The 23,163-nt window shown below is 40.8% G+C and overlaps 1 protein-coding gene across 6 annotated transcripts in view; it reads left to right on the forward strand.

Annotated features, from left to right (window-relative positions):
• PLEKHG1 (pleckstrin homology and RhoGEF domain containing G1) overlaps nucleotides 1-23,163 on the forward strand; it is a 135,447-nt gene that overhangs the window by 67,906 nt on the left and 44,378 nt on the right. For 4 of the 6 annotated variants that reach the window (XM_021390175.1, XM_021390176.1, XM_021390174.1 and 1 more), the window contains one exon: nucleotides 13,484-14,022. In XM_021390175.1, the coding sequence (XP_021245850.1) occupies nucleotides 13,484-14,022 (539 nt within the window). The other 2 variants (XM_021390179.1, XM_021390180.1) reach the window with 2 other exon arrangements.

Here is a 23,163-nt window from a genome sequence, read left to right on the forward strand (position 1 = left end):
CTAACACTGTAAACTATCACTTCCCACACCCGGTCTGTAATGTGGGATCAATGGAGGGGGCAAATGGGAGTATTAAGGATTCCCAACCACCTCACTATATATAGAGTAATATTAATCTCAAAGCAGAACTGTCAGTATCAGTGATACATTCCTAAACCAACTACATTAATTTGGGAAGAGGAAAGTAAACATAAAAAAGAAAAGAATGTCAATACTGGGGGAAGATGGTGGGCCCCAGTCTAACACACTCAGCACATACTCCATAATTGTTTTTCTGTTTGCTAATATTGATTATCAAGTCCTTTATTTCAAATATGCTTCTTGCCACCTCTAGATGTGAGAGACAAAGTGCTGACATGGTGAGACTTGAAATTTGAAATATCCTTTTCAGGGTATAGAGAAGCTTATAACAAATAAAATCCTGGTAACAACTCTGGCAAATCCCAATTACATTTGCTTTGCTTCCATCCCTAGATATGTCATGCTAGCATGTGACTCCAAAGAAAATCAGTGAAGAAGAAAATCACAACTCTAAATCCTGTAAAATAACAGTGATGACAGGTTAAGAGAACAAAGTGGATAGGACTTCCAGGTGCTTTCATCCTCACATATTCTTGCCTGTGCAGTATTCTCCCAAGATATTTATTAGCAGATGCAAGAATATTAGCCACAAATTATCCCAAGCATAAGGAGTTTCTCCTGAGTGTTCTCCTAATACAGAAAAACCCTTCTTCCCTACACAAGGATAAATTATAAAGAAAACAAATATAGCAAAATAAGCACACGTTTCACGCTGTCGTTAAACTAAGTTAGAATTTGTATACCTTCCGGTAAACAGAATGCCCTACTTTTAGTAACAAAGTTTGTATCGATGATCTTTCCTCAAGTCCTAAAAATGGGTTTATGTTGTTACACCTTGAAAGCCAAAAGGGAATACTGAAGTTGAAGTCCCTTCTTGGTATTTCCAGTGGAACTGTGCTGTGCTTGTTGAGAGATGCTTTTATCACAGTTGTGACCCCACTGTCTCTCAAATTCTGCAGCTGAGATTCCTTGCCAGTGGAGACCCACAGACAACTTCCTTTCCATTTGTCAGTGTACATATGAATGTCATGGTTTAGCCATGGACCTCTTCTAGTCTTTCATGTTGCATTTTTTTGAACTGCAGTCAGTTGTAATGGTTGCCCTACAAAAGGCAGCAATATGGCCATAGTGAATTTGACTCTTCTCATTACATGATACTCAGGCCTTCAGCACCAGAAACCTTTGACACTGTTTTCAAAGAATTCTGCTCTGATTTCATTGGAGGGGAATGTTTCTCCCAGATTGTTTTTCTAACCTTCAAAATATTTTGCAATAAATTTATAATTGGCAGGGTGTGTGCATAGTTTAAAAGTTTAAAATGTTTCAAGTCTTTTGGTTTAAAATATAAAGAACATATATTAATTGAAAAACCCATTGGAGTGGATATTTTAATATCTTTTGGTGCTCTGTAAATTGATGCTGATCAGTTGCTAAAGGGGCCTGGTTTATTTTCCTCACGCTGCTTGTCCTGGGGAAGAATATCACCATTCCTATGGCTTACTGGAATGTGAGATAAATGCTTTTGACTGCAGAAGTAAGTATAGCTGTTATCATCTGTGGCTGTCTATAGAACTTGTAAAATAAGAACAATGGCTTGGAGGAGAAAGCTATCCTTTTTCAATGAGTTTAGATCATGCTGCTGAGGGCCCCATCCAACCTGGCCTTGAATGCTTCCAGGCATGGGACATCCACAGCATCCTCTGAGTGAAGAATATCCTCCTAACATCTATCTAATATCTCCTGTCTTTTAGTTTAAATCTGTTCCTACTTGTTCTATTACTATCTCCCTGTATGAAAGGTATCTTAGTGAGGAGTTAAGGTTGATCCTCTGTTTATGTTCTGTTGCTGATCAAAATTATGCAAACTTTTATAATTCTTTTGCCAAAATCTTTGTTAATGAAACATATTAATTGCTGCATAATTTCTGAATACCTGTGCAAGTGAGATGTTTCTTGCTAAAATCCTGCCTATGTAAGGAATGTGTCATGGAAAGGGAGAAGAGTAGGACAATGCCCAGCTATGCTTCTTTTAACCTGTGCCTCTTTGTAATGAAATAATGGTAGTCAGGGTTTCCAAAGAGATGGGGATTTGAAAAGTGAGCATGCCAGCTAATAGCTGCGGTAACAGGCTGAACGCAGCAGAATAATAGCCGTGCAGTGGCCTCCCAGCCTTTCAGCATGCCCCAGTTCTCAATAGTGAATGTGCAGCTTTGTTCGGCAGCCAGTCACCTCCTCAGCCCAACTGGAAGAGCTTGGAGCTCAACATCTCCTCCGCCCTGGCTGCCCCACCAGTCCTGTGCTGCTGAGCCTTACAGGAGGTAGTTCATAAAGGATTTGGAGCCTAAACTTTTTTATTGTGCTCACAGGAGGAAAGCAAATGTTTTATTGTGTTTTTTTTTTTTTTAAATAAACAGGGATTGGAGTGAGAATGGCTCCTAAACAGTAGGTTGGGCCCTGAATTATCTGGTAGGTTCCCACATGTAAGGGATGTGGAGCTGAGAAGCCTGTGATGCTCTCTATAAAAATAAGAGCAACAAAAGGAATTGTTTTCTAGCATGGCTTGTCAGAAAAGCCTACAGTCCCAACACAGAGGTAACACATGCTCTGCCTCCCTTCTTCAGTGATTTCGGGCCATGGTATTAGTCTTGCTAGCCATGTTTCTCAAAGTCTATACTACACACTTTGGGTTTTGAGATTTTGATATGGAGCCCAGCTCTAATATTTAAATAAAGAGGGATTTGCTACTTGTTTCTCATGCAAAACTAGCAACAAGAACAATTGGATGTTTGGCCCACATGGATGGATTTGGGTGCTGGTTAGAGTTACCTGCAATCTGAAAGCTAGCCATTGTAAAAGTGTTTGAGGCTGCAAGAGAGAGGTGATGTGGTGCTGACTGTTATTGTGAAGCTGAGGAATCAGAAGAAGGATAGTGCCAGTTATGGGATGTCTTTTCATGAATGCTTTTAATTTCTCTTACCTTGCTGTAAGATATGTAGCTGTATACTTTGGATTTTATGCCCCCTCTCTTATTTGGATTTGTCAGGGTTCTTCATGATGGGATGACAAAAAATTGCATAATAAATCAAATATTTAGTGAAATCTGAAGACCCTTTTCAGTGGCTTTCCTTGTAGGGTGTTAAGCGTGTGTAAAGATCAACTGAAACACCTCTGAATGTGGATGTTAGAGAATTCAATTTAGTAGTCCATGGACTTATTTATCTGTAGCCGTTAGTAAAGAATTCTTGTGGTCTCTCAATGTATGTTAATTTTAATGATAGTCTGACTGTCTTTCTGATTAAATTAAATATATTATTGTTCTAGTAAGATAAAAGTGCAGAGAAAATCTTATAACTCTATGAATAGGTCACTGTGAATTTCACACCAAATATTCCCACCAGGCAAATCCAAGCCTCTAATCGGTTTGCTTCTTGTCTTGTAGCTTCTGAAGTGTGTGACTCTTGGCACTGCTTATCTTGGCTACTGATGCGCTGGAGAGTGTTGCAGGATTAACACCATCTGTATGTGGGTGCAGCGGCTATGCTGCTCTGCGCACTGACAGTGCAGTGATCCACTATCATCTCAATTCTTTCTTTGCTTCTTGGGTACAGAAGTCCCAGTGAAAGTACTGCTTGTCTAAGACAGGAACTTTGGTGTTCTCAATGGCTTCTTTTCATGAAAAAGGTAAAAAGCAGCACACACTGCAATATTACCTTAAAGAAGCATTGAAAGCGTTGGTGAGCCACTTCATCAAAAACATGGCTCTGTTGGCAAGTCTTTCATGGAGATACCTTAAAGTTTAATGATAATATGTTAGGAGAGGAACAAAACAAGGTAAACAAGCAGTTGAGATGTAAAAGGATCATAACTAGAAGATAAAAATAGAATATTGCATGTGACTGCACTGTTACAGGTCTCTTGTATATGGCAGCAATGAAAGATCATGAATTACTGCTATGATGAGTTAGTTGTTGCCATTTGGCAGTCTTAGTCCTCTGGATCTTATTTATGAGAAATACCTTTCTCAGCTATAGAAGCAATGGAGTCAGAGGAACTGTCACACACCACTACTTTGATCTTGAACATCTGCTTGCATTCTTCATATTTATTTTCATTCAAAGTGCTGTGAGATTTCAAAATAGACATTACTATATGCTGCAAAAATCTATTGCAGTCATTTTTTAAGTCCTGGGTACTTATTCTGTCATTTAATACATTCCTATTGAATTGGGGTATTTAAAGAACTATTAGCTTACTGTTACAGTAACTACTGTGTCTTTGGCAGAGCGGGTAAAAGAAAATGATTGCTTGAAAAGACAGAGCCAGTCTGGTGGTGGACCCTGGCCATTGCTGTGTCTTAATTCCATCATGGGTAGAATTCAAGGATTTTTCTTCCCAAGAAATAAATGCGGATACTACTTTCTGTAGCTTAATTTTGTTGAAGAGAGAAAACCCAAAGGAAAGGTTTTCTTTTCCTATAAATGCAAACATCTGTTGGTATGAGTTTGGTGTTATTATTTCAATTCTGTTTCAAAATTCCAGTTGCTAAACTTCCTGAGGTGCAGAGGAGGTTCCAGTAAGTGTCTCCGATTCAAAAACAAATGGAATAAATTTAAAGGAAAAGTTCAAGTATTTAAAGTTTCTGAAATACACTTTTACTTAGAATTAAGGAAACCATCTTTTCCAAAGAATTGGCTTTTACAATTTCTTTTTCTGCTAGATTTTCTACAAGTTAAACAGGGAGAGATGAGCTGTATGAAGATTGTTTGTAGGCAAACAATTAAATGGTTGGCTGTGACTAGTAAGAATGATTCCTAGATGCTATGATCCCTTTTACTGCAACTGGTCATCCCTCTGTATGGTAGGCAAAATGAACTTTACATTGTTAGCTTTTACATTTAGCATTTTTCTTTTTAAAAACATCACAATGTTTGTGATAAAGCAACCACCACACTGTACTGTATAGGGATTGAATAGCCAAGAACCCCAGTGTGATTGTACTGCAGAAAGCTTTGAAAGGTGAACTTCAGCAGCAGCTTCTGCTCAGTTGGCTGAGGCTGGAAGCTTCCATTAGCAGCAGCATGTTGGCACAACAGGGCTTTTGCTGAGCACGGTAGGCTAATCCAAGAGGAAGCAGAAACCAGACCTGATGTATAAGCACCGTTATGATGATGTAGTATAGGTTGGAAAGATCAGTGTGCCAGCAGCGAGGCATGATCCTGTATGGTGTTGAGCAGAAAGAAGAGTCTATATGGGCTTTCATGTCATGCTGTGGAATTTTGAATATAAAAAAGCTTGAAAATTCAAACACCAGCACACTGGACAGTTATTGTTTAGTCTTCCATAAATACCAGTATGGGCAGAGAAGAAAGTTTTGATTGTGTTATCGTTCATGGCAGCGATAAGAACTGTGTTTATTCCTACATAGCTACTCAGGTATACGTATCTTTATAGAGTTTTTGTTTAAAATCTGATTTACTGATTTACTTACATAACTAGGCCATCATTTTTTTTTTTAAAGAGGAGAGAAGCAAAGCTCCAAAGTTCCCAAAGAGATGGAAAATAGTCCTTTTAGATGGCCTATAAATGGATCGTTGGATCCATATGCTCTATTTACGTTGCACTATCTCAGCAGCATGTGATGGACTGGTCCTTTTGTTAGGTGTCTCTGCAGCACTGTATACAGATTAAATAGCTACTGCATTGCAGAGAGTTATTAATACATTACATTGCTCTTTGAGTGAAGATGTCAGTGTGTCCTTAAGCCTGAATGTACCCTGTGGTTGTGTTATGGTGGGGTTTTTTGCGGGGTTTTTTTTTTTTTTTTGGTATTTTTTTCTCCTCAGTTTTGGCAGAGAATAACTTATTTCTTCAGTAAATCCTTAACTAATTAGCAATTATATAACAACATCATTCCTAACTCCTCTGAACTCCAGTTATTATTAAAGTTTAGAAAAATCAAGGCTTTGCTCCAAAACAAAAACAGGTCACCTTTTTCAATTTGATGCAGTAACTATGCATCTATGTCTATGGCTCTATGCATACAGGAGGAGAAAGGAAGAGACAAAGGACAGAAGAAGGAACAAGTACCTGGAAGGTAATGCAGATAAACAAAATATGAAATATTGGAAAATAAGGAAAAGTGGGGCAAAGCCACTATTTTTCTGGCATATTTATGTTATCTTCTTTTATTGATGATGCACAGTAGAGCATTAAAAACAAAAAGCATTGAGTTTCCAGTTTCTTACACTGACAAAATCTCAGTTCTAAGCATATTTTAAGTGATTGAGAGGGGAATTTCCTAGGGAAATCATCACATGTGGAGTGAACTTCTGCTCTCTGATATGTGGGGATATAAAGGAGAGTCAAGGCCAAATGTAGATGTGCAGAGATGAAGGAGGAAAACAGAACAGAGTAAGGACCTCTGCTCCTCTCCCCCCTCCCGGCTACCTGCAGTAATGCTCGTGGAAGCTCACTGCAAGTTTGTACCGGTGGCTCAAGCTAATGCTGCATCACTGCAGCTTCTGCTTGCACCTAGCTCAGTGAAGCAAATGTGGAAAGTTCTCTGTCACTGGCTGCCAGTTAGTCAGTCCATTGCTGGGCTAGACTCAAGCTTTCTAAATTTGGGGGATTTGTCATTGCTAAATGACAAAGCATTTTTACTCTGTTTCTAGTATTGCTTGTGTGTGATAGGACAGTAGTTGACAGAAGGAGCAAAACAATGCACTGCCTCTGGTTGATGCACCATAGGTTTGCCCAAGGGTTACATAAAACCTCCAGCAGAGGTGATAAAAGCTCCATGGGTGAGGTGTGTACCAGGTGTAAAAGAAGTAGAGGTCCAGGGATGTGAGTTCTCAGCTGATGACTCTTTCAGTATGAACACTGATGTGCAGCAAATGTACAGTACATTCACCACGCTCAGATTATTTGATGGGAGTATACAGGCACTGCAGACTATGTGTGCATAGTCTCCAAAACTACAGGAGAAAATACTTGATTGAGAGAGCCTGTCCCAAAGACCTCAAGTGGCAGTGGTGTAATGGGCTGTAAACTGCTGATCTTTAAGCCTGGGTAAATGGGACTTTCACCCTGGCAGCCTTGATGCTCAGATCAAAGCATTTCCTGCCTTTGTAAATGGCCTCAAGGCCACCTTCACTTCCTTTCTCTTCACCCATCTTTCCGCTGGAAGGTGCCAAGCAAGGAGTATGCTCTTTGGAAAACTCCAAATGAAGCTGAGGCCATGTCACATGCAAGGGGAGAAGAAGTGAATTTTATGCATGATTGTAATGATTAGAGTATCTCTTTGTGGGCTAGGTTTGAGCACACCTAGAAAGTGTGCCAGCAGCTGGGATCTGGTTTGATTTCTTTTGCCTCTGAGTTCCAAGCCAGGAAATGCCATCACCCCCACCACAGACCAGAAGAGTCCCTAGACCAAAAAATCCTTTGGCTCTCTCACCGTCTGCACTGCTCTAAGAGGAGTAAGGCTATGGGTGATCTGAATTGTCACTACCCCCACTGTTGTGTACACAGCAACTACAACCAGCCCTGTTTTAAGATGCCCAGAAATAGTTACTTGCTGGCTCAGTAGTTTCTTTCTTGTTGCCCAGCCCAGTGATTTGGGCAGTGACTTGGACCACAGGACTTGCAGGCAGCCTGTGATAAAGCAAAGCTGCTCTGGGTTTGCAGGGAGACCTGCAATCAGGGAGTGAGCAAGCAAGATTTTGTGTTAAACCTTCCTTCTGTGTGTTTCATCTCTCTTGCTTGTATTCCTGCTACTTTCTTCCTCCTACAAACAGTTATTTTCTTCTTTCTATATCCGTTTTCCCTCTTTGCTCCATTTCTTCCTTTTTCCTTCAGTTTACCCTCTCACTGTTCCCTTCCCTTCAAAACTCATTTCTATTGTCCCATGCTTCACTGTGATTTAGCACAGAGCTTTTGGTGGCTCTGCTTTCTCATTTTCTGCTGAAAGTCTTTCCTCTTCCGCTTTAAAAAGCACTGAAGTTATTCAAACACGCTGCAGAAGCCTGTTCCTGTTTATGTAAAGGCAGGATGGGATCCAGAATGATTCCTTTTAATTAGCGTTGCAGGTTCATGGGAGTTTCTAACACAAATACAGAAATTTCACGATACCAGCAGGTTATTTATTTGCTTTGTACGCTTATCAATGTTGTCAGCAAATCAAGGGGTCAAAGCATAAGGAATACCATGGAAGCATGGGCTCTCTTTGCTATTTTTACAGCTTTGTGCTTGGAAAAATGGAAGTTACTGGGTGTTGCTCAGTGAAGTGTGCATGTTAAAGTTACCCACAGCGATGCCCATTGTCCTGTCCCTGAGTTGGATGATGTAATGTTTCATTTAAGGCTTTCAGCGATGCTGAAGAGTCTCGGTGCACTGGGAAAAAGGCAGTGAAAAAGTTGTGAATCAGGTTTCTGCCCAGCCTTTGTGTTTAGAGTTTTGATAGATTAAAGCTGACTCATGCAGTATTTCTGGCGAAGGAGCTGTACGGACTAGCAGGAGCTTCTCATTTTACCTGAGTGCCCAAGTGATGTAATTCGGGAACAGCTGAAGGCAGAGCATGCATTTACTCCCTGCTGCACAGGTAGGTCGTAGTTTGTTCTGAGAGGATCTGAAAAATAGAGGACTTGTTCGTTCTCTGTGCAGGGAGCCAGAGACATTCCTCAGTGGTGAGATACTGTCGCAGAGGATTTTCCCTTGCAGTAATGTTCTCGGGCATTAGCGGGCTTGGTTCTGACAGAGGCTGTTCTGCTTTAAGCGTTGCATGGTGGGGAGGGCGGTCAGGCAGACAGAGACGCATTAGTTGACGACTGTTTTTTCCTTGTAAGATTGCTAATAAATGGCATTTCTGTTGCTCAAAGTTCACTTAAAGTACTTGGCAATGTATTGTTCGTGGCAGTTAATGCTGAATTCATTATATCAAGAGATATAATCCTGCAAATATTTTGCTGTCTAATGTGGCTTTGTTCGCAGAGGTCATTAGTTTTGGAAATGACATGTTCGTATTATTTAGAAGTTAGTAACTAATAATGTGCAGACCTTCACTTGGGTAGCATTCAAAGCAGAGGATATGGGGATGTTGGGATCATTGTGGTGAATGGATTTTAAACTTTCTCGGTCAGGCAGCTGTATGACGTTAATTTTTTCTAAATCCCAGTGCTGTGTTTGAACTTAATACTAAATGTAGAAATTGCTATAAACAGTCCTGCTTAATTGTATCTACAATGTAAATGCTTTCTTGGAAAAATGCAGATATGTCAAAGAAAATACAGGAAAGAATTCTTGTAGTTTCATCACTTTTATTTAGCTGACTTTCCAGAGGATGTGAAGCTGTAATTTCTGGTAATGTTGACTTTGCAGATAACATCGTTAGTGCTCTTTTTCATGCCAGAAGAAAAGCAACAACAATACTAATTATGAATATAAATTGACTTGTGAGTTCTTACTTGTGCTCTGTGTCTTGAAATGTTGAACACGATAAACAACTCAGAGGAATAAGCACCTATATTTAGACGGGGCTTGTATTCGAATACTAAATTGACTTAGACTGCTTTATCTCTCATTGTATGCTAATGTCCTCGAGTAGCCAAGGCTGCAGAGATAATGGAAAACCATTTATCATTACTATGAATGTAGTTAGAGGCAGGAGATATATATTAAAGAAAAGCAAGTGCTGGAAGAAGTTTATGCACTTCAGTGAGAGGCTGGTTATGATTGCATGCTGAAAACAGTAGAGATGGTAAAAGAGTTGCTTTGCATATGACTTCAGAGTTGAAGCAGTACTGCAGTTGCCTGTTGAGATTAAATGCAGTGTTTCTTGCCCTTGCACCACTGTAGGACATGCACAAGTCGTGGCTCTTGCTCAGAAGTGGTCTGGGGTTGTGTCCTGCCAGCATGCACTGTGCATGTGTGTGTGTGTGTCTGTCAATGGGGTGCAGGGGGCAGAGGGGGCAGGGAGGTCTGTGGGGTTGGGGGAGGGCTAGCTGGGTTCATGCAGAGGCACAAACAAGAAACGACCTTGTCTGGGGAGCGTTTTGCTTTGTGAGTATGGACAAATATGCAATTATCCTCCTTTCAGGGCTGAACTAACAAGTCATTACTGTTATTCCTTAATTAAAGTATGCAAATTTTACTTTTTTTTTTTTCCCAGACTGAGTTAATACCGTTATTCACTACTCACAAAAGTTCTCAGTGTTAGTTTGGCTCATCGTTGAAAGGGTCCAGTAAACAAAAGAATGCTGAACGAAAATGTAGTGACCCGGCCAGATGTGGGTCAGGGAGCACAGGCTCCGAGCCTGTCCCTGGTGGGAGAGCTGCAGTACCCCTGGCTGCGCATGCTGCTGGCAACTGGATGCCTTTAGCTGCTGGTGATGCTGTAACATCACTGGTGGTGGAGGCATGAGGGCTGTGCAGACTCATAAAGTCAGAGAAATGACTTTACTTTTTGTCATAACAATTTTGTTTCAAAGAGGAATTTGTAAGAGGTTGCAGTGTTCTCCAAGGAACAGTCAGCAGAGGGCAGCTGTCTTAGCTGTGGCAAGACCAATTTTTGGGGAGGTTGTTCCCCCTTCCTTTCCCCCCTGAAAAAAGAAACCAAAAAAACGAGTTTTTTACCAGCCAGAAGGTGCAGAATTCAGTCGATTGGCAGAAGAGTGAAGCTATTTTACTGTAAAACTGTACCAGAGCTGTGAAAAGCCAAATCCAAATCCTGACAAAAAAAGAAGGATGGGCATGGAACTGCATCAGCAAAGAGGATTTAGTTTCTGTGTTTTCTGATGGAATTCTGCCTGGAGAAATCATCTAAAATATCCATGCCTGGTTCAAGCAACTGTGCTGCCTAGCTTCAGAGGGGCTTCCGAAGATAAACCATGGAAGACGTTCAGAATCTGTGTTGTTCAGAAGGGCTGTGGTGTTGTAACAGATACCTCAGGTAGCTCAGATAGAGATTCAGGACGGTGCAGAGCCAGGACTTACCTCTCAGCTCTGATTGACATGATCAGGGTGCACAGTGTTTGTTACAGGGCTTGGAAGCTGGGGACAAGAATCTGCTTCCTGGTTGGGTGTCACTCTGAATGAACTTTGAAGGTGGCAGGCAGGATGAAGTCCTGGGGACAAAGCAGACCAATATTTTCAATTACCAGAGAGTTAGCTTGCAGGAATTTATATGTAAAGATACAGGAATAATGATGTGTATGAAAATGGAGGAACTTGAGTCAAATATATTCTATGCAATTAATTAGCCATATTGAGCAAGATCCTAAGGTCTGTGGGAGTGCAGGTGTTTGAGCAAGCACAGTTCAACTACTACAACTAATCCTTGTTGTTGTTACTTTTAATAAGCAATGACATTGCCATTTAACACAGAAGTAAAGTTTTGTTTGTTTTCTTTAAGGTGCATTAAAATCTCCCCATGTTCCTGGCTACAAGTATGTTCTGTGAAAAGCTACTTTTATTCTGGCTTTGATTTCATTGACCTGGACTGTGTTTTGTTTGGTTTTTGTATTAATGAGCCTCGCAGTATTTGCGGAGCAAATATTACATATTAATGCCTTCAGGTTATCTGTGAGGCAGACAACATATCAGCAAAACAGGAAGAAAAAAGAGCGTGGAGCGATGGAATGTAACAGGAACCCTTTGTTTTCCCACTAAATGTGGCTAATCAGGTGTTTCTTTGTCATATAATTTTAGTAAAATCTCTTGGAGTAAGTTAGCGGAAGGGTATCCCTGTTATCTTGTTTATCCTGTGCATTTTTCGTCAAGGTTTACAACTGCACAGTAATGTTGTGCTTTCTAACTGAACTTGAAAAATGATCTGAAGCTGATAGCAAAAATACATTCTTATCAAAAATGCATACTTTCTTATCACAAGCAGTAGGAAGGCAAACACCTTTGTCTGTACCCAGTTTGAAACAAGAGAACTTCACTGCATTCTTTGGTTTTCAATATTTTCCAGATTTCTTGCTTTGTATTTTATGTTGGAGCTTATAATTCATTTTGTTAATTTGAGAAAAATTAGAAAATTTGATTCTGTGCTGATTATGTGCTGCAAAATATGCAAGAACCTGACATAAAGAAGGGCTGCAGATTTTCACACTTTAAGGCAAAACCAGAGGGACAGAAGTGCCAAATTAGTTTTTTACTTAATGAACAGTTTCTGATCCGTGCAACAAGGAAACTGCTCTCAATGTTAATTCCACACATTGCCCTGAAGGCAATAATTTTCCTTAACAAAGAGCTAATATTATCATCACTGAAATGGTAGTATTAAATACAAATATAATCCTATGCATTCAAGATGGGCTCCTGTTTATTTGCTTTGAATTTTGCTTTGGAATAATTGCAGCAGAAGCAGTATTCCCTTGCAATTGCACAAGCAGACCTTCAATATTACTTCTCTTCCTACATCGTCACAAGTTATTTTTCACACGACAGATATTCTGAACTTCTTAGAGTTTGAGACATGGTTTTTGGGGGAACGCTTCTTACTGAAAGGAAACCTTCAAGTGTTCCACTTATCTGCAGCTGCTTTTGCAGGTTCTCACAGTGAGCTGCACGTGGCTTGGCCAGAGAAATCTGCACTGCATCACAGAAAATGTCCTTCAGGTCATACGGTCAATAAAAAGAAAGTAGATTCAATATGCTGACAGGAAGACAGACATCTTATTTTGTTATTGCACTGATTGAAAAACAGCTTTGGTCAGTTCAAAAGGGGGTAATGTTCTGGCTTGCATTGAACAGATTCAGAAAAACTTATATTATTACTAGAAGACAGAATTATTTGGCAGTGCTGTTTCCTGTGGGAACTAATATTTTTTTTAAAAAGCTATGTCATTTACCCTGGGAAATCATTCTGGTTTTATTGTTTCTGTACAAGCTGCAGTAGTAGTAACTGATGACTGCTTTTAGTTTCTGTTTGACTGTGTTGGCCTTGCAGTATTCAAAATGGAAGATACCATCTGGTATCACTGACACAGTCCTTGATTTGTCCAAAGCCTCCAAGCCATGGTCAGCTCTCAACTTAGAGAAAGCAAGGTCTCTTCCCAATGCAGTTTTTTAACCTTAGGGAAAATATTTGAGTCATATCTCTGTCAAGGCTCAGTGCAGGAGAGTGCACATGCTAATGCCAAGCCCAGCACCACAGCACATGACACCAAGAAGGGATGTGACAGAGGTATATACATGAGCTGGAAGTACTCTGGAAGTATGTAGTAGCCTCCAGTGGGGTATCACCACCATCTAAAAACCATTAGAGCTACAGCAATCCCCAAATCACATCATTCTGGTTGTCTTTTTAGAAGTTTTGTGTGCAAAGCTTTAAAAATGCCTGTTGTCATCTGTGAGGTTATACGGAGCAACAACAATAAAACCACTTTTTCTCTTCATTTTTTTAGATGACTTCCACTTACCTCTTGATGTTTTACCACCTGTGACAGAGGCCCTTGACTCCAAAACAAAAGGAGAAGATCTGCACAAGGAGAGCAGGCCTTTCCGCTGCTGTGAAAAAAAAACCATGGACCTATCAGACAGTGACCGTCCCGTCAGCTTTAGCTCCACTTCCTCCTCTGCTTCCTCCAGGGACAGCCACTGTTCCTTTGGAAGCAGAACGACATTAGTTTCGAACAGCCACTTGGGCCTATTTAACCAGGAGAAAGAAACAGGAGCCATCAAGCTAGAATTAGTCCCAGCCAGAAGGTTTTCCAGCAACAAGCCACGCAAAAACACGCCTGCAGAGCAAGAAGATCCTGAGGAAAGTCTTGAAAAAAAGCTAAGCACACCAAGGAAAGCAGAACCAAAAGGAGCGAGTAAAAACTGTGCAATGTCCCTGGTGACGGAACCCACCAGTCCCAAACTCCTCTACGTAGACAGAGTTGTCCAAGAGATCCTGGAGACAGAGAGGATGTATGTGCAGGATCTGAAAAGCATTGTAAAGGTAGGAATTTTGATTAGGATCGTGTTAACTGTTCCCTAGTGCTGCATTTTGTACCATGTGATCTAACAGCAGGATGAATAAAACTTACAATGGAAGTGACATTTGATGGTGACCCAGATTAAGGTTTTTATAGGTTAACACGTGTAACATCGGAGCTGTTGTTTATTTCTAGCTTTTAATTGATTAGATGAATCTAAGCTGTTGTTTGTTCGTGAAGAAATAACAGAAAAACATCTTGCAGTTGATGGTAGTAGTGAGTAGTGGCAAACTTTGCAGTAACATTTATTTACAACAACAACAGAAAAAAAAGAAAAAAAGAAAAAGAAAAAAAAACTCTGCGTGTGCTGGAATATATAGCAAGAAGGAAACAGCAGACAGCTTGTTTGCACTTTTAAAGGTTTTATCTGAAGAGTCTCACTTTTCATTTCCTAGAATCATTGTGTTGGCAGAGACCCTAAAGATCACTCAATTCCAGCGCTCTGATGTGGACAGGGTTGCTTCCCGTGAGATCAGACTTCCCAAGGACCCCATCCAGCCTGGCCTTGACTGCCTCCAAGGATGGAGCACCCGCAGCCTCTATAGGCAACCTGTGTCAGTGCCTCACAGCCCTCAAGAATTTCCTCCTAACATCTCTCCTCTAGCTGCATCCATCCAACCAATTCTTTATCCACTGAGTAGTCCAACCTTCAAATCCATATCTCACCAATATAGAGATAAGGATGTGGTGTGGGACCACGTCAAAGGCTTTGCACAAGTCCCAGTTGTATCAGTGCCTTCACTCCATCACAGAAGGCCATCACACTGGTCAGGCATGATCTGCCCGTGGTGAAGCCATGCTGGCTGTCTCTGTTCACCTCCTTGTCTAGTATATGCCTTAACATCTCTTCCAGGCAGATCTGTGCCACGATCTTCCCAGGCACAAATGTGAAGTTCAGTGGCCTGTAGTTCCCCGGGTCAGCCCTCCCCTCTCACTCCCCATATTCTATTTCTGCAAGTTCTTTCCTGCCTTGTCTGTCTCCCTTTTATGCTGCTCACAGCTGCAGTCTGTTCGCTCCATGTCCTTGACCAATATTATTGAATATGACATGTGCATTTACTGGATAACCCTATTGTTTGGCTGTTACATGAAGGAATAATGTTTTCTTTAATATCAATTTTGAATGGGTGGTGACTGTAGCATGTATTAGCAGTGAAGAAGTTTTTGTCCAGTCCCCAGCTGAATAATACCATTCATTCTTCCTTTCTAGTACAGGGTAAAATAGGGATGAGTCCTTCTGTGGATTGTTCTGGTCACTTCACGAACTTGCAACTGCACTTATTAGTCACATGTTCTTTTGTGCTATTGAAGACGACAGTGAAGTCCCTTGGCTATGGTTTGTAGTCCACTTACATAATCTGTATGTGTACGTTATGACCACCCACAAAGAATAATTTCTTTGGAAGTGTGTGCACTGTTTGTAGAATATATAGCTTTATGTAGATGTATGAGCTAATTTGCAAAAGGAAAAATACTGGTCAGATGAAGATGACACCTCTGCCAAGTCTCAGCCCTTTGCTCACATAATCAAGACTTGAATGAGGAGGAGAAAAGTTTTAAGGCTTTGTTAACAAATGCAATTTGCAATTATTGCATGCACACCCTTCCCCTTGCTAATTCTTGCAAAGGAATCTTTTCCTTTAAGATTTTATTTATTTCTGTACATGCTGCCATTTCACTACCTGTAACTGTTGCCTAAGTTTCTTTTTGGTAGTGTTAAGGGTTGTCATGTGCTACAGAAGCAAGTCCCTATCTAGGCACAGTCTCTATTCCCTATGCACGGTTTCACTGTTTTTGGGAACTTTAACCAGCACTGCTCTTCTTATGCAGTAAACTATACAACTTGGGAAACAGGAGGCTATCATTAAAATCTTGAAGCAGAATTTCCATTTAGAAAGAGGAAGGCCAAAAAATGCTTGCTAGAAATGTCTGAAGCATAACTACCGTAGATGTGGATTAAATGAGGCAAATGCTCTTGAAGTTATGAAAGAACTTGAGGTATTCACCTTTGAAATGCCAAAGGGTATTTTCTACAGCATCTAATAAATAAAGAATCTTGAAAGCTTTGTGTGGCACTAGAAAGCTATTTCAGAGATGGAGTGGTTGGCAGCACAGCTTTTTTCAGCTAAGTGTTCAGGATCCAAGGGCTTCAAAGGAGCTCCCTCCTAAATGGTGAGAAGAGTGGGGAACCAGCTACCTCAGCCTGTGCATGTTTTTCACTTGGTTTCAGGGCAGGGAGATGTGACTGGATGCATGTAATGGAGGGGCCTGTTTGTCTATGTTTCTCAGGATTCCTTTCTCCTCGTGTTACCTTAGCAATGTTGCAGTGGTTCACCTATCCAAGGGTGGTGACTGTAAAAAGGTTGGGAAACCTCCACAGACATCTGTAGGAGTGCTGTAGCCTTTGAGGATTTGATTATCTGGGCGTCTATGACTTGAGGCCATTTAGTTTGGCAGTCAGAAGACTGGTGCAGAGCCAAACTAAGATGAAGAGAAGCAGCTCAATCTGTCTTATTTTCCAGTTAATCTTGGGTCAGATTTGGGCAGCTGGTTAGGAAATGGAATGAGAAGAGTAAAGGGGAGCTGGAGGAAGGTTGAAGTACATGTGCTGCCCATCATGTGTATGGGAACATGAAGGTGGAGATGCTGGAAGAAAGAGCAAACAAAAGAAACAGTGCTAAGTGGAGAGAGTAAATCATTAGAGGGGAAACAATATGAAGAAATAAGTGAAAACCAAGGAAGTGGAAATTTGATGGGAGGAGTATGAATTGAGTGTAACTGGAACACTCTAGTGGTGGTGAGCAGGGTGCAATACAGCAGCTTATGCACACAGACTAAAAATAATAGTAAGGAGAGGAGTGTGGGGTTTTTTTTCCTCTTGTTTCTTTTCTTTTCTTTTTTTCTTTTTTTTTTTTTTTGATGGAGTGAGGAAGGAGAAACAAGACAACCCAAGTACAAACAGACAACAACTGAAAAATGTCAGACAGACTGAGGGTGACTTGAGAACAAAAAGGGAGAAGTGAGTAGGTACTATTTTATGGCCCTCTGCTCCTAGCTGAGAACTGTTGATACAGGCTTTTTGTCCTCACTAATGATTTGCTGATGCTACATTCTCAGTGGACAATGGGAAATTTGGTTTTTTAATACTTCAACACACATAAACAGTTATGATGTTGTGCAAAGAGATATGAAGAGGAGTGCAGCCCCATCATGCTAGCCATGTTAATTTGTGAAAGGATCAACTCACAGGTATACAGAATCACAGACTGTGTGAGGTTGGCAGAGATCTGGAGGCCAACTGACCAAGCCCTTCTCAAGCAGAGACACCCAGAGCAGGGTGCCCAGGACCACATCCTGAAGATCTCCAAGGAGGAGAATCCACAGCCTCTCTGGGCAGCCTGTGCTAGTGCTCCATCACCTACACATCATAGAAGTACTTCCTGATGTTCAGATGGAATCTCCTATGTTCCAGTTTGTGCCCATTGCCTCTTGTTCTCTCACTGGGCACCACTGAAAAGAGCCTGTCTCCATCCTCTTTACACCCTCCCTTCAGATATTTATATACGTTGGTGAGCCCTTCCCTAATCCTTCTGCTCTCTAGGCTGAATAGTCTCAGCCTTTCTTCATATGAGATGTGCTAGACCCGGCTGCAGCCCTGGGGTATGCTGCTAGTTACTGGCATCCAACTAGACTTTGTCCTTTTGATCATGACCCTCTGGACTCAATTTTCAATCCATCTCACTGTCTACTCATGTATCAACAGCTTGTCTGAGAGGACGTAATGGGAGATGGTGTTGAAAACCCCCCTGAAGTCAAGGTAGACAATGAATACTGATCTCGCCTCATCTCCCAAGCCAGTCTTTTCATTATAGAAGGATATCAGGGTTGTCAAACATGACTTCCCCGTGATGAATTCATACTGGCTACCCCCTGATTACCTCTGTGTCCTTCATAAGCCTGGAAGTGGTTTCTAGGGTTAGTCATATACATGTGTATACAAAAGTTTCATTAACACGGATTGTATGAAATTGCATGTAGGATAAGATGCATAGTACTAGAATCCAAGTTCATTTGTTAAGACTTAGCCTAGTGTAGCATTTTAGGAAGCATCTTCTCAGCTTGTGTAAATCCTTACAACATGTAGGGTTAGCGCGTTCACCACGAAGACTACAGAGCGACTGGGAGAAAACAGAATTTCAACCCTCTGGATGATTTCATTGACCCAATGTTGTTAAAGCAAATTAAAAAGGCATAAACTTAAATTGGCTATTGAATATCCAGATGGCCTTTGTTCTTAACAGTACCAAAATTATCAGATTGATGTAGAAATCAACTTCATAAGGCATTGCTAATATGATCTTTATTTGATGCTGGAGATCCACTGAGGTTCTCCAGCTTTCTTCTAACTGAAGTATTTCATTGATTTACAGTGGGCAAGAGGAGGCTGTACAGACACATTCTGGGCTCCCTATGCTTAAAAACAACTGTTTTTCTAGCCAGTACAACCATTTTGTGTGTGACCTGGAGAAACAGTTGAATTATTATTGTTTTCAGGAATGCTGCTGTGATTCTTGCACAGGCAAGCATTGTAATAAGGATAGACCAAACTTTTCCATTGTTTGGTCTATTTTATCTGACAATCTGTTAAGAGTAATTAAAATTTTGAATTAGTACAGCTTGAAGCATGTTTTGGACAAGTTTACGAAGAGAAATTGGATACTTTGACTTCCTGCTTATGTCATGCTGACAGGTGTACTGGTCAGGGCAAAACCCACAGACTCTCTCCTCTTCAGGACCAAGCCTTACAAATAGCTGTTCAGTTAGAATATACATAAACTTCATTTAGAGTCACTTACTCAAGCAAATTCTTTTTTTCTTGAGTAAAAAGATTACCCTGAGTTTATAATAAAACTTGGTATTTTGTTCTTGTGGTTGGTAGAAGTTAGAAGCCCATATTCATGATTTGTACAAATGCTTTTAGCTGTAGAAAATGGCTATACATGGCAATTTACTCTCACAGTGGTATGAGCATGTTGAGAACACCTAGGTCCATTGCACAAACCTCAGCTATTTGATATAAGAACTCATATCATTAAAATAATGCCATTAAAATATTGCTGGCATTTGTACAAACCTGTAACTAGAGGAGAATGAAGCTTTGTTTGTGTATTGCGAAACTGATACAAATGGAGGTTAATCTTCAGGAATCTTGAACTGCATCTGAAGTCTGGGAATCTTCTTTCATGTGTATGAGTTTCCATACCCTTTCACTGAAGACGTGACATATTTTTAAACCATCCCTACTAGACCAGTTCAAGTCCCTCTTCTGTCTTCTCTCCCTATGTTATCTCCTCTCCATACTTTTTGTCCTGTCTCCCCCCGCTTTCTTTTTTTTAAACTGAAGACTCAGCCAAGCCTTTTTACTCAAAAAATCCCGTTCTCCTCTGCAGTCTTCTGCCTGCAGTCTTCCCAGTCATCTGTCATCAGTCTTTTCTTAGTAATCTCTTTCTTGTCCCCAGTCAGTCCATATTGTCTCATTTCCTCATGTGACTTATCACTCGTTGATCTTTCTGTTTTCAGTGTTCTCAGTCTTTTCTGGCTCCAGATCTCTCCCTACAGTCCTCTTGCTTTGACTGAAGACATACTCAAATAGTTTGCCATAGTCTTTTTCGCCAGATCTAGCGTAGTTCTCCTCTAAGAAAAGCTCAGCTTTTCACTCGGTTTTTCTGTTCTTCTGGCTTCACCTTCATCACCATTCCTAATTTTTCTGCCATTTAAACTCTGCTGACATTCAGTCTCCACCTCCCAGGGTCCATCAAGCTTCGTTCCTGTTTCTCCTTCTTAACTTTCTGTAGGACTTTGTTGTGTCTCCTTTGTCCTGGAACTGCATACCATACTTCTTCATGACACATATAGTTTGAAGAGGATCACTGAGATATAGAAACAATCTTTTCCTGGTCTTTCTTCAGAGGAGCAGAAATAGATGTGGCTTGTAGCATTGTACAATGGCAGTTGCGGGTTAAGACCTAGGGAGAATGGAACTGAAACAGGCAAAGGACATTTGCTAGTATTTCCTATTGTGAAAATGTGAATTTGAGAGGTTTCACTCCTCACCCTTGTATACATTCAACTATGGAGAGGTTTGTACAATGGCAGCAAAAATCATGCTCTCTGAACAAAGTCTCCATTATGCTCCAATCTGCTGCAGAACCTCCTAGAGGTGCAAGCGAATGTTTCATGCCCCTGCTAGTCAGCCTAGGAGTGCTTCTTGGAGCAGAAGAGTCACCAACATTTTTCAATGTGAGCAGAAAAGTGTGTTTTCAGTTCTTTCTGAAAAAGTCCTGGGAGAATGCTCTTTCTGATATCTCCTGAAACAACTCAGCAAGGAGACAGACTTCTGGCATGGAAAGGTTCAAGGTGAGCAAGTCTGACAAAGTTATGTCCCTTTCATGTGACAAGGAGAAGCCTGGCAAGGATTAATATTGGATGTTTGCTGTAGACAGTATTGTGGCACCAGTGATTAAGGGAGGCTCTTCTGGGAGGAAGTCAGTATTGAAATTTTATTGTTCTAAGTTTCCTGTCTCTGCATTTAGAGTATGTTTCTTCCTACATTTTAGGCAATTAGTTAAACCCACAGCTCTGAAGATTGCACTGTGCTACTTCTTGATAGTGTCAGTAGAAGCACTGCTGCTTGTGCATTGTGTTGTTGTGCACTAAGAGAAAATTAGTTTCTCTTTAGTTGGAAGCATGATGTAGATGACGAAGCTGCAAATATTTGTTCTCACATTATACTTAAAGTCTCTCTTTGAAACCTCTCTATGGCTGCTGACTTACATGCCTGAGGACAGTACCTTTGGATTACTAATGTCACTTGCATGTGAAGATATTATTGGGAGAGTACCTTTGTTTTGCAGTACAGAGTTCTGGCACCCACAAAAAAAAAGAAAAGATTGTTGTTAGCAGCACTGTCTTTTCTGACATTTTTAGGTGAGAAATTTCAGAGCACTTCAGTGGAAAGTTTATTGAAGACTATTGAGAAAGTAACTGTGATGTGAGAAGATATACTGGTCCCTTGAATATAAGCAACCTGAGTTTTATGGCACTGCTGTAATTAGCAGGCAGTAATGATAGCATTGTGAATTGTTGATCATTTTTGTTTCACACATTGTAGGAAACAATGATGTGTGATCTCACAATTAGTCAGTGATTGTAAAGCAGAGGAACAATATACTTCGCTGCGGCCACAACAATCCCAGGCAACGATACAGGCTTGAGGCAGAGTGGCTGGAAGACTGTGTGGAGGAAATGGACCTGGGGGTGTTGGTTGACACTTGGCTAAACATGGGTCAGCAGTGTGCCCAGGTGGCCAAGAAGACCAATGGCATCCTGGCTTGTGTCAGAAATAGTGTTGCTAGCAGGAGCTGGGAAGTGCCCTGTACTCAGCATCAGTGAGGCTGCACCTTGAGTACTGTGTTTGCTTTTGGGACCCTCACTTCAAGAAAGACACTGAGACCCTGGAGCATGAGGATCCTGGAGCACAAGTCATATAGGGAGTGGCTGAGGGAGCTGGAATTGTTTAGTCTGTAGAAGAGGAGGCTCAGGGGTGACTTTATCACTCTCTATGACTGCCTGAAGGGAGATTGTGGTGAGTTGGGGGTTGGCTTCTTCTCCCATGTAACTAGCAATAGGACAAGAAGGAATGGCCTCACATTGTGCCAAGGGAGATTCAGATTGAACGTTAGGAAATAATAGTTCCTTGAAAGAGTGGTCAGGTACTGGAATGGGCTGCCCAGGGAGCTGGTGGAGTCACTGACCTTGGAGGTGTTGAAGAAACATTCAGATGTTGTACTAAGGAAGATGGTTTAGTGGGAAATATTGGTGACAGGTAGATGGTTGGACTGGATGACTTTAGAGGTCTATTCTATGATATTAGAAACAATTTCTTCTCCAAAAGAGTGGTCAGGCACTAGAATGGGCTGCCCAGGGAGATGGTGAGGTAACCGTCCCTGGAGGTGTTCAAGGAACATTTAGATGTACTAAGAGATGTGGTTTAGTTGGGAAATATTGGTGGTATTTTGAAAGATTGGACTAGATGATCTTGGAGGTCTTTTCCAATCTTGCTGATTCTATTATTCAATTTTATGTATAAGCACTGCAGTTTCAGAAGTCTGCCTGTCTGATGAAGATTGCTAGCATGCCTCATCTGTTTGTCTTTAATCTCCATCACAAAAGGGAGAATGTAGGTGATTATTTTTAAGCAGTTTACTTTAATTTCATCATCTATGAATGATGACTATGAGAAAGGCTCTCCTTCTTAGTGGGATCAGTTGCAGAGCCTGTCCCTTGAAGAAAAAAAAATACATTCAGTTTAGAGTTAAAGCAAAGTAGTAATGTTCGGTATGAGATTCTTTTTCCTTTGAAATTAGTCTTGCTATGGCTTTAATTTAAATGCAGATTCACTTTTGCTTAGCACCTATGCCATTCTTTCTGACTAGGCATTGGTCCTTAATGCTGTAAGAAAATTTGGATGAGCAATTTAAATTACCTGCAAAGCAAACATTCTAATAATGAGACTGATATTTTTAACTGTGATTAATATTTCATATCCATCTGAGCCAATGAACTTTCTCACTGCTTGTATTTCATCCATGAAGGAAGATCTGTGTCAAATTCTGATTGACCTCCTCAGGGACAGCAGGGCTTCAAAGCCAGGAAAGTTTGAGATGTGATAGCTGAAAGAAACCAAGTTGTGCTTGACAATATTGATACATATCTAAAAGGCCTTCTTTAAGTCATTAATGTTTATCCAGCTGTATTGCAAAACTTCAATGTTTTGTTTTGATTCTGAATTTGCTGTTTGCAAATCAAGACTTTTTTCCCCTCTGGAGACTACTGAAAGAAGAAATACATAGTAGGAACAGTGGATATGTTACCAACCAGATGTAAACAGCTGTTCTGGCTACCCTGGAGAAATAGTTAATCAGACTTCTCTCGTCTGAGGCAGTAGGACTATCCAGTTTTCCCAATGGCCTTCTTGCTTCCTGAATGTGTGCCATCCTAAAGCAACCCAAGGTGATGGAAATATGCAAATAATTGTTCATGTT

This window comes from Numida meleagris, chromosome 3 (assembly GCF_002078875.1).
Source record: "Numida meleagris isolate 19003 breed g44 Domestic line chromosome 3, NumMel1.0, whole genome shotgun sequence".
NCBI classification, from domain to species: Eukaryota; Metazoa; Chordata; class Aves; order Galliformes; family Numididae; genus Numida; species Numida meleagris.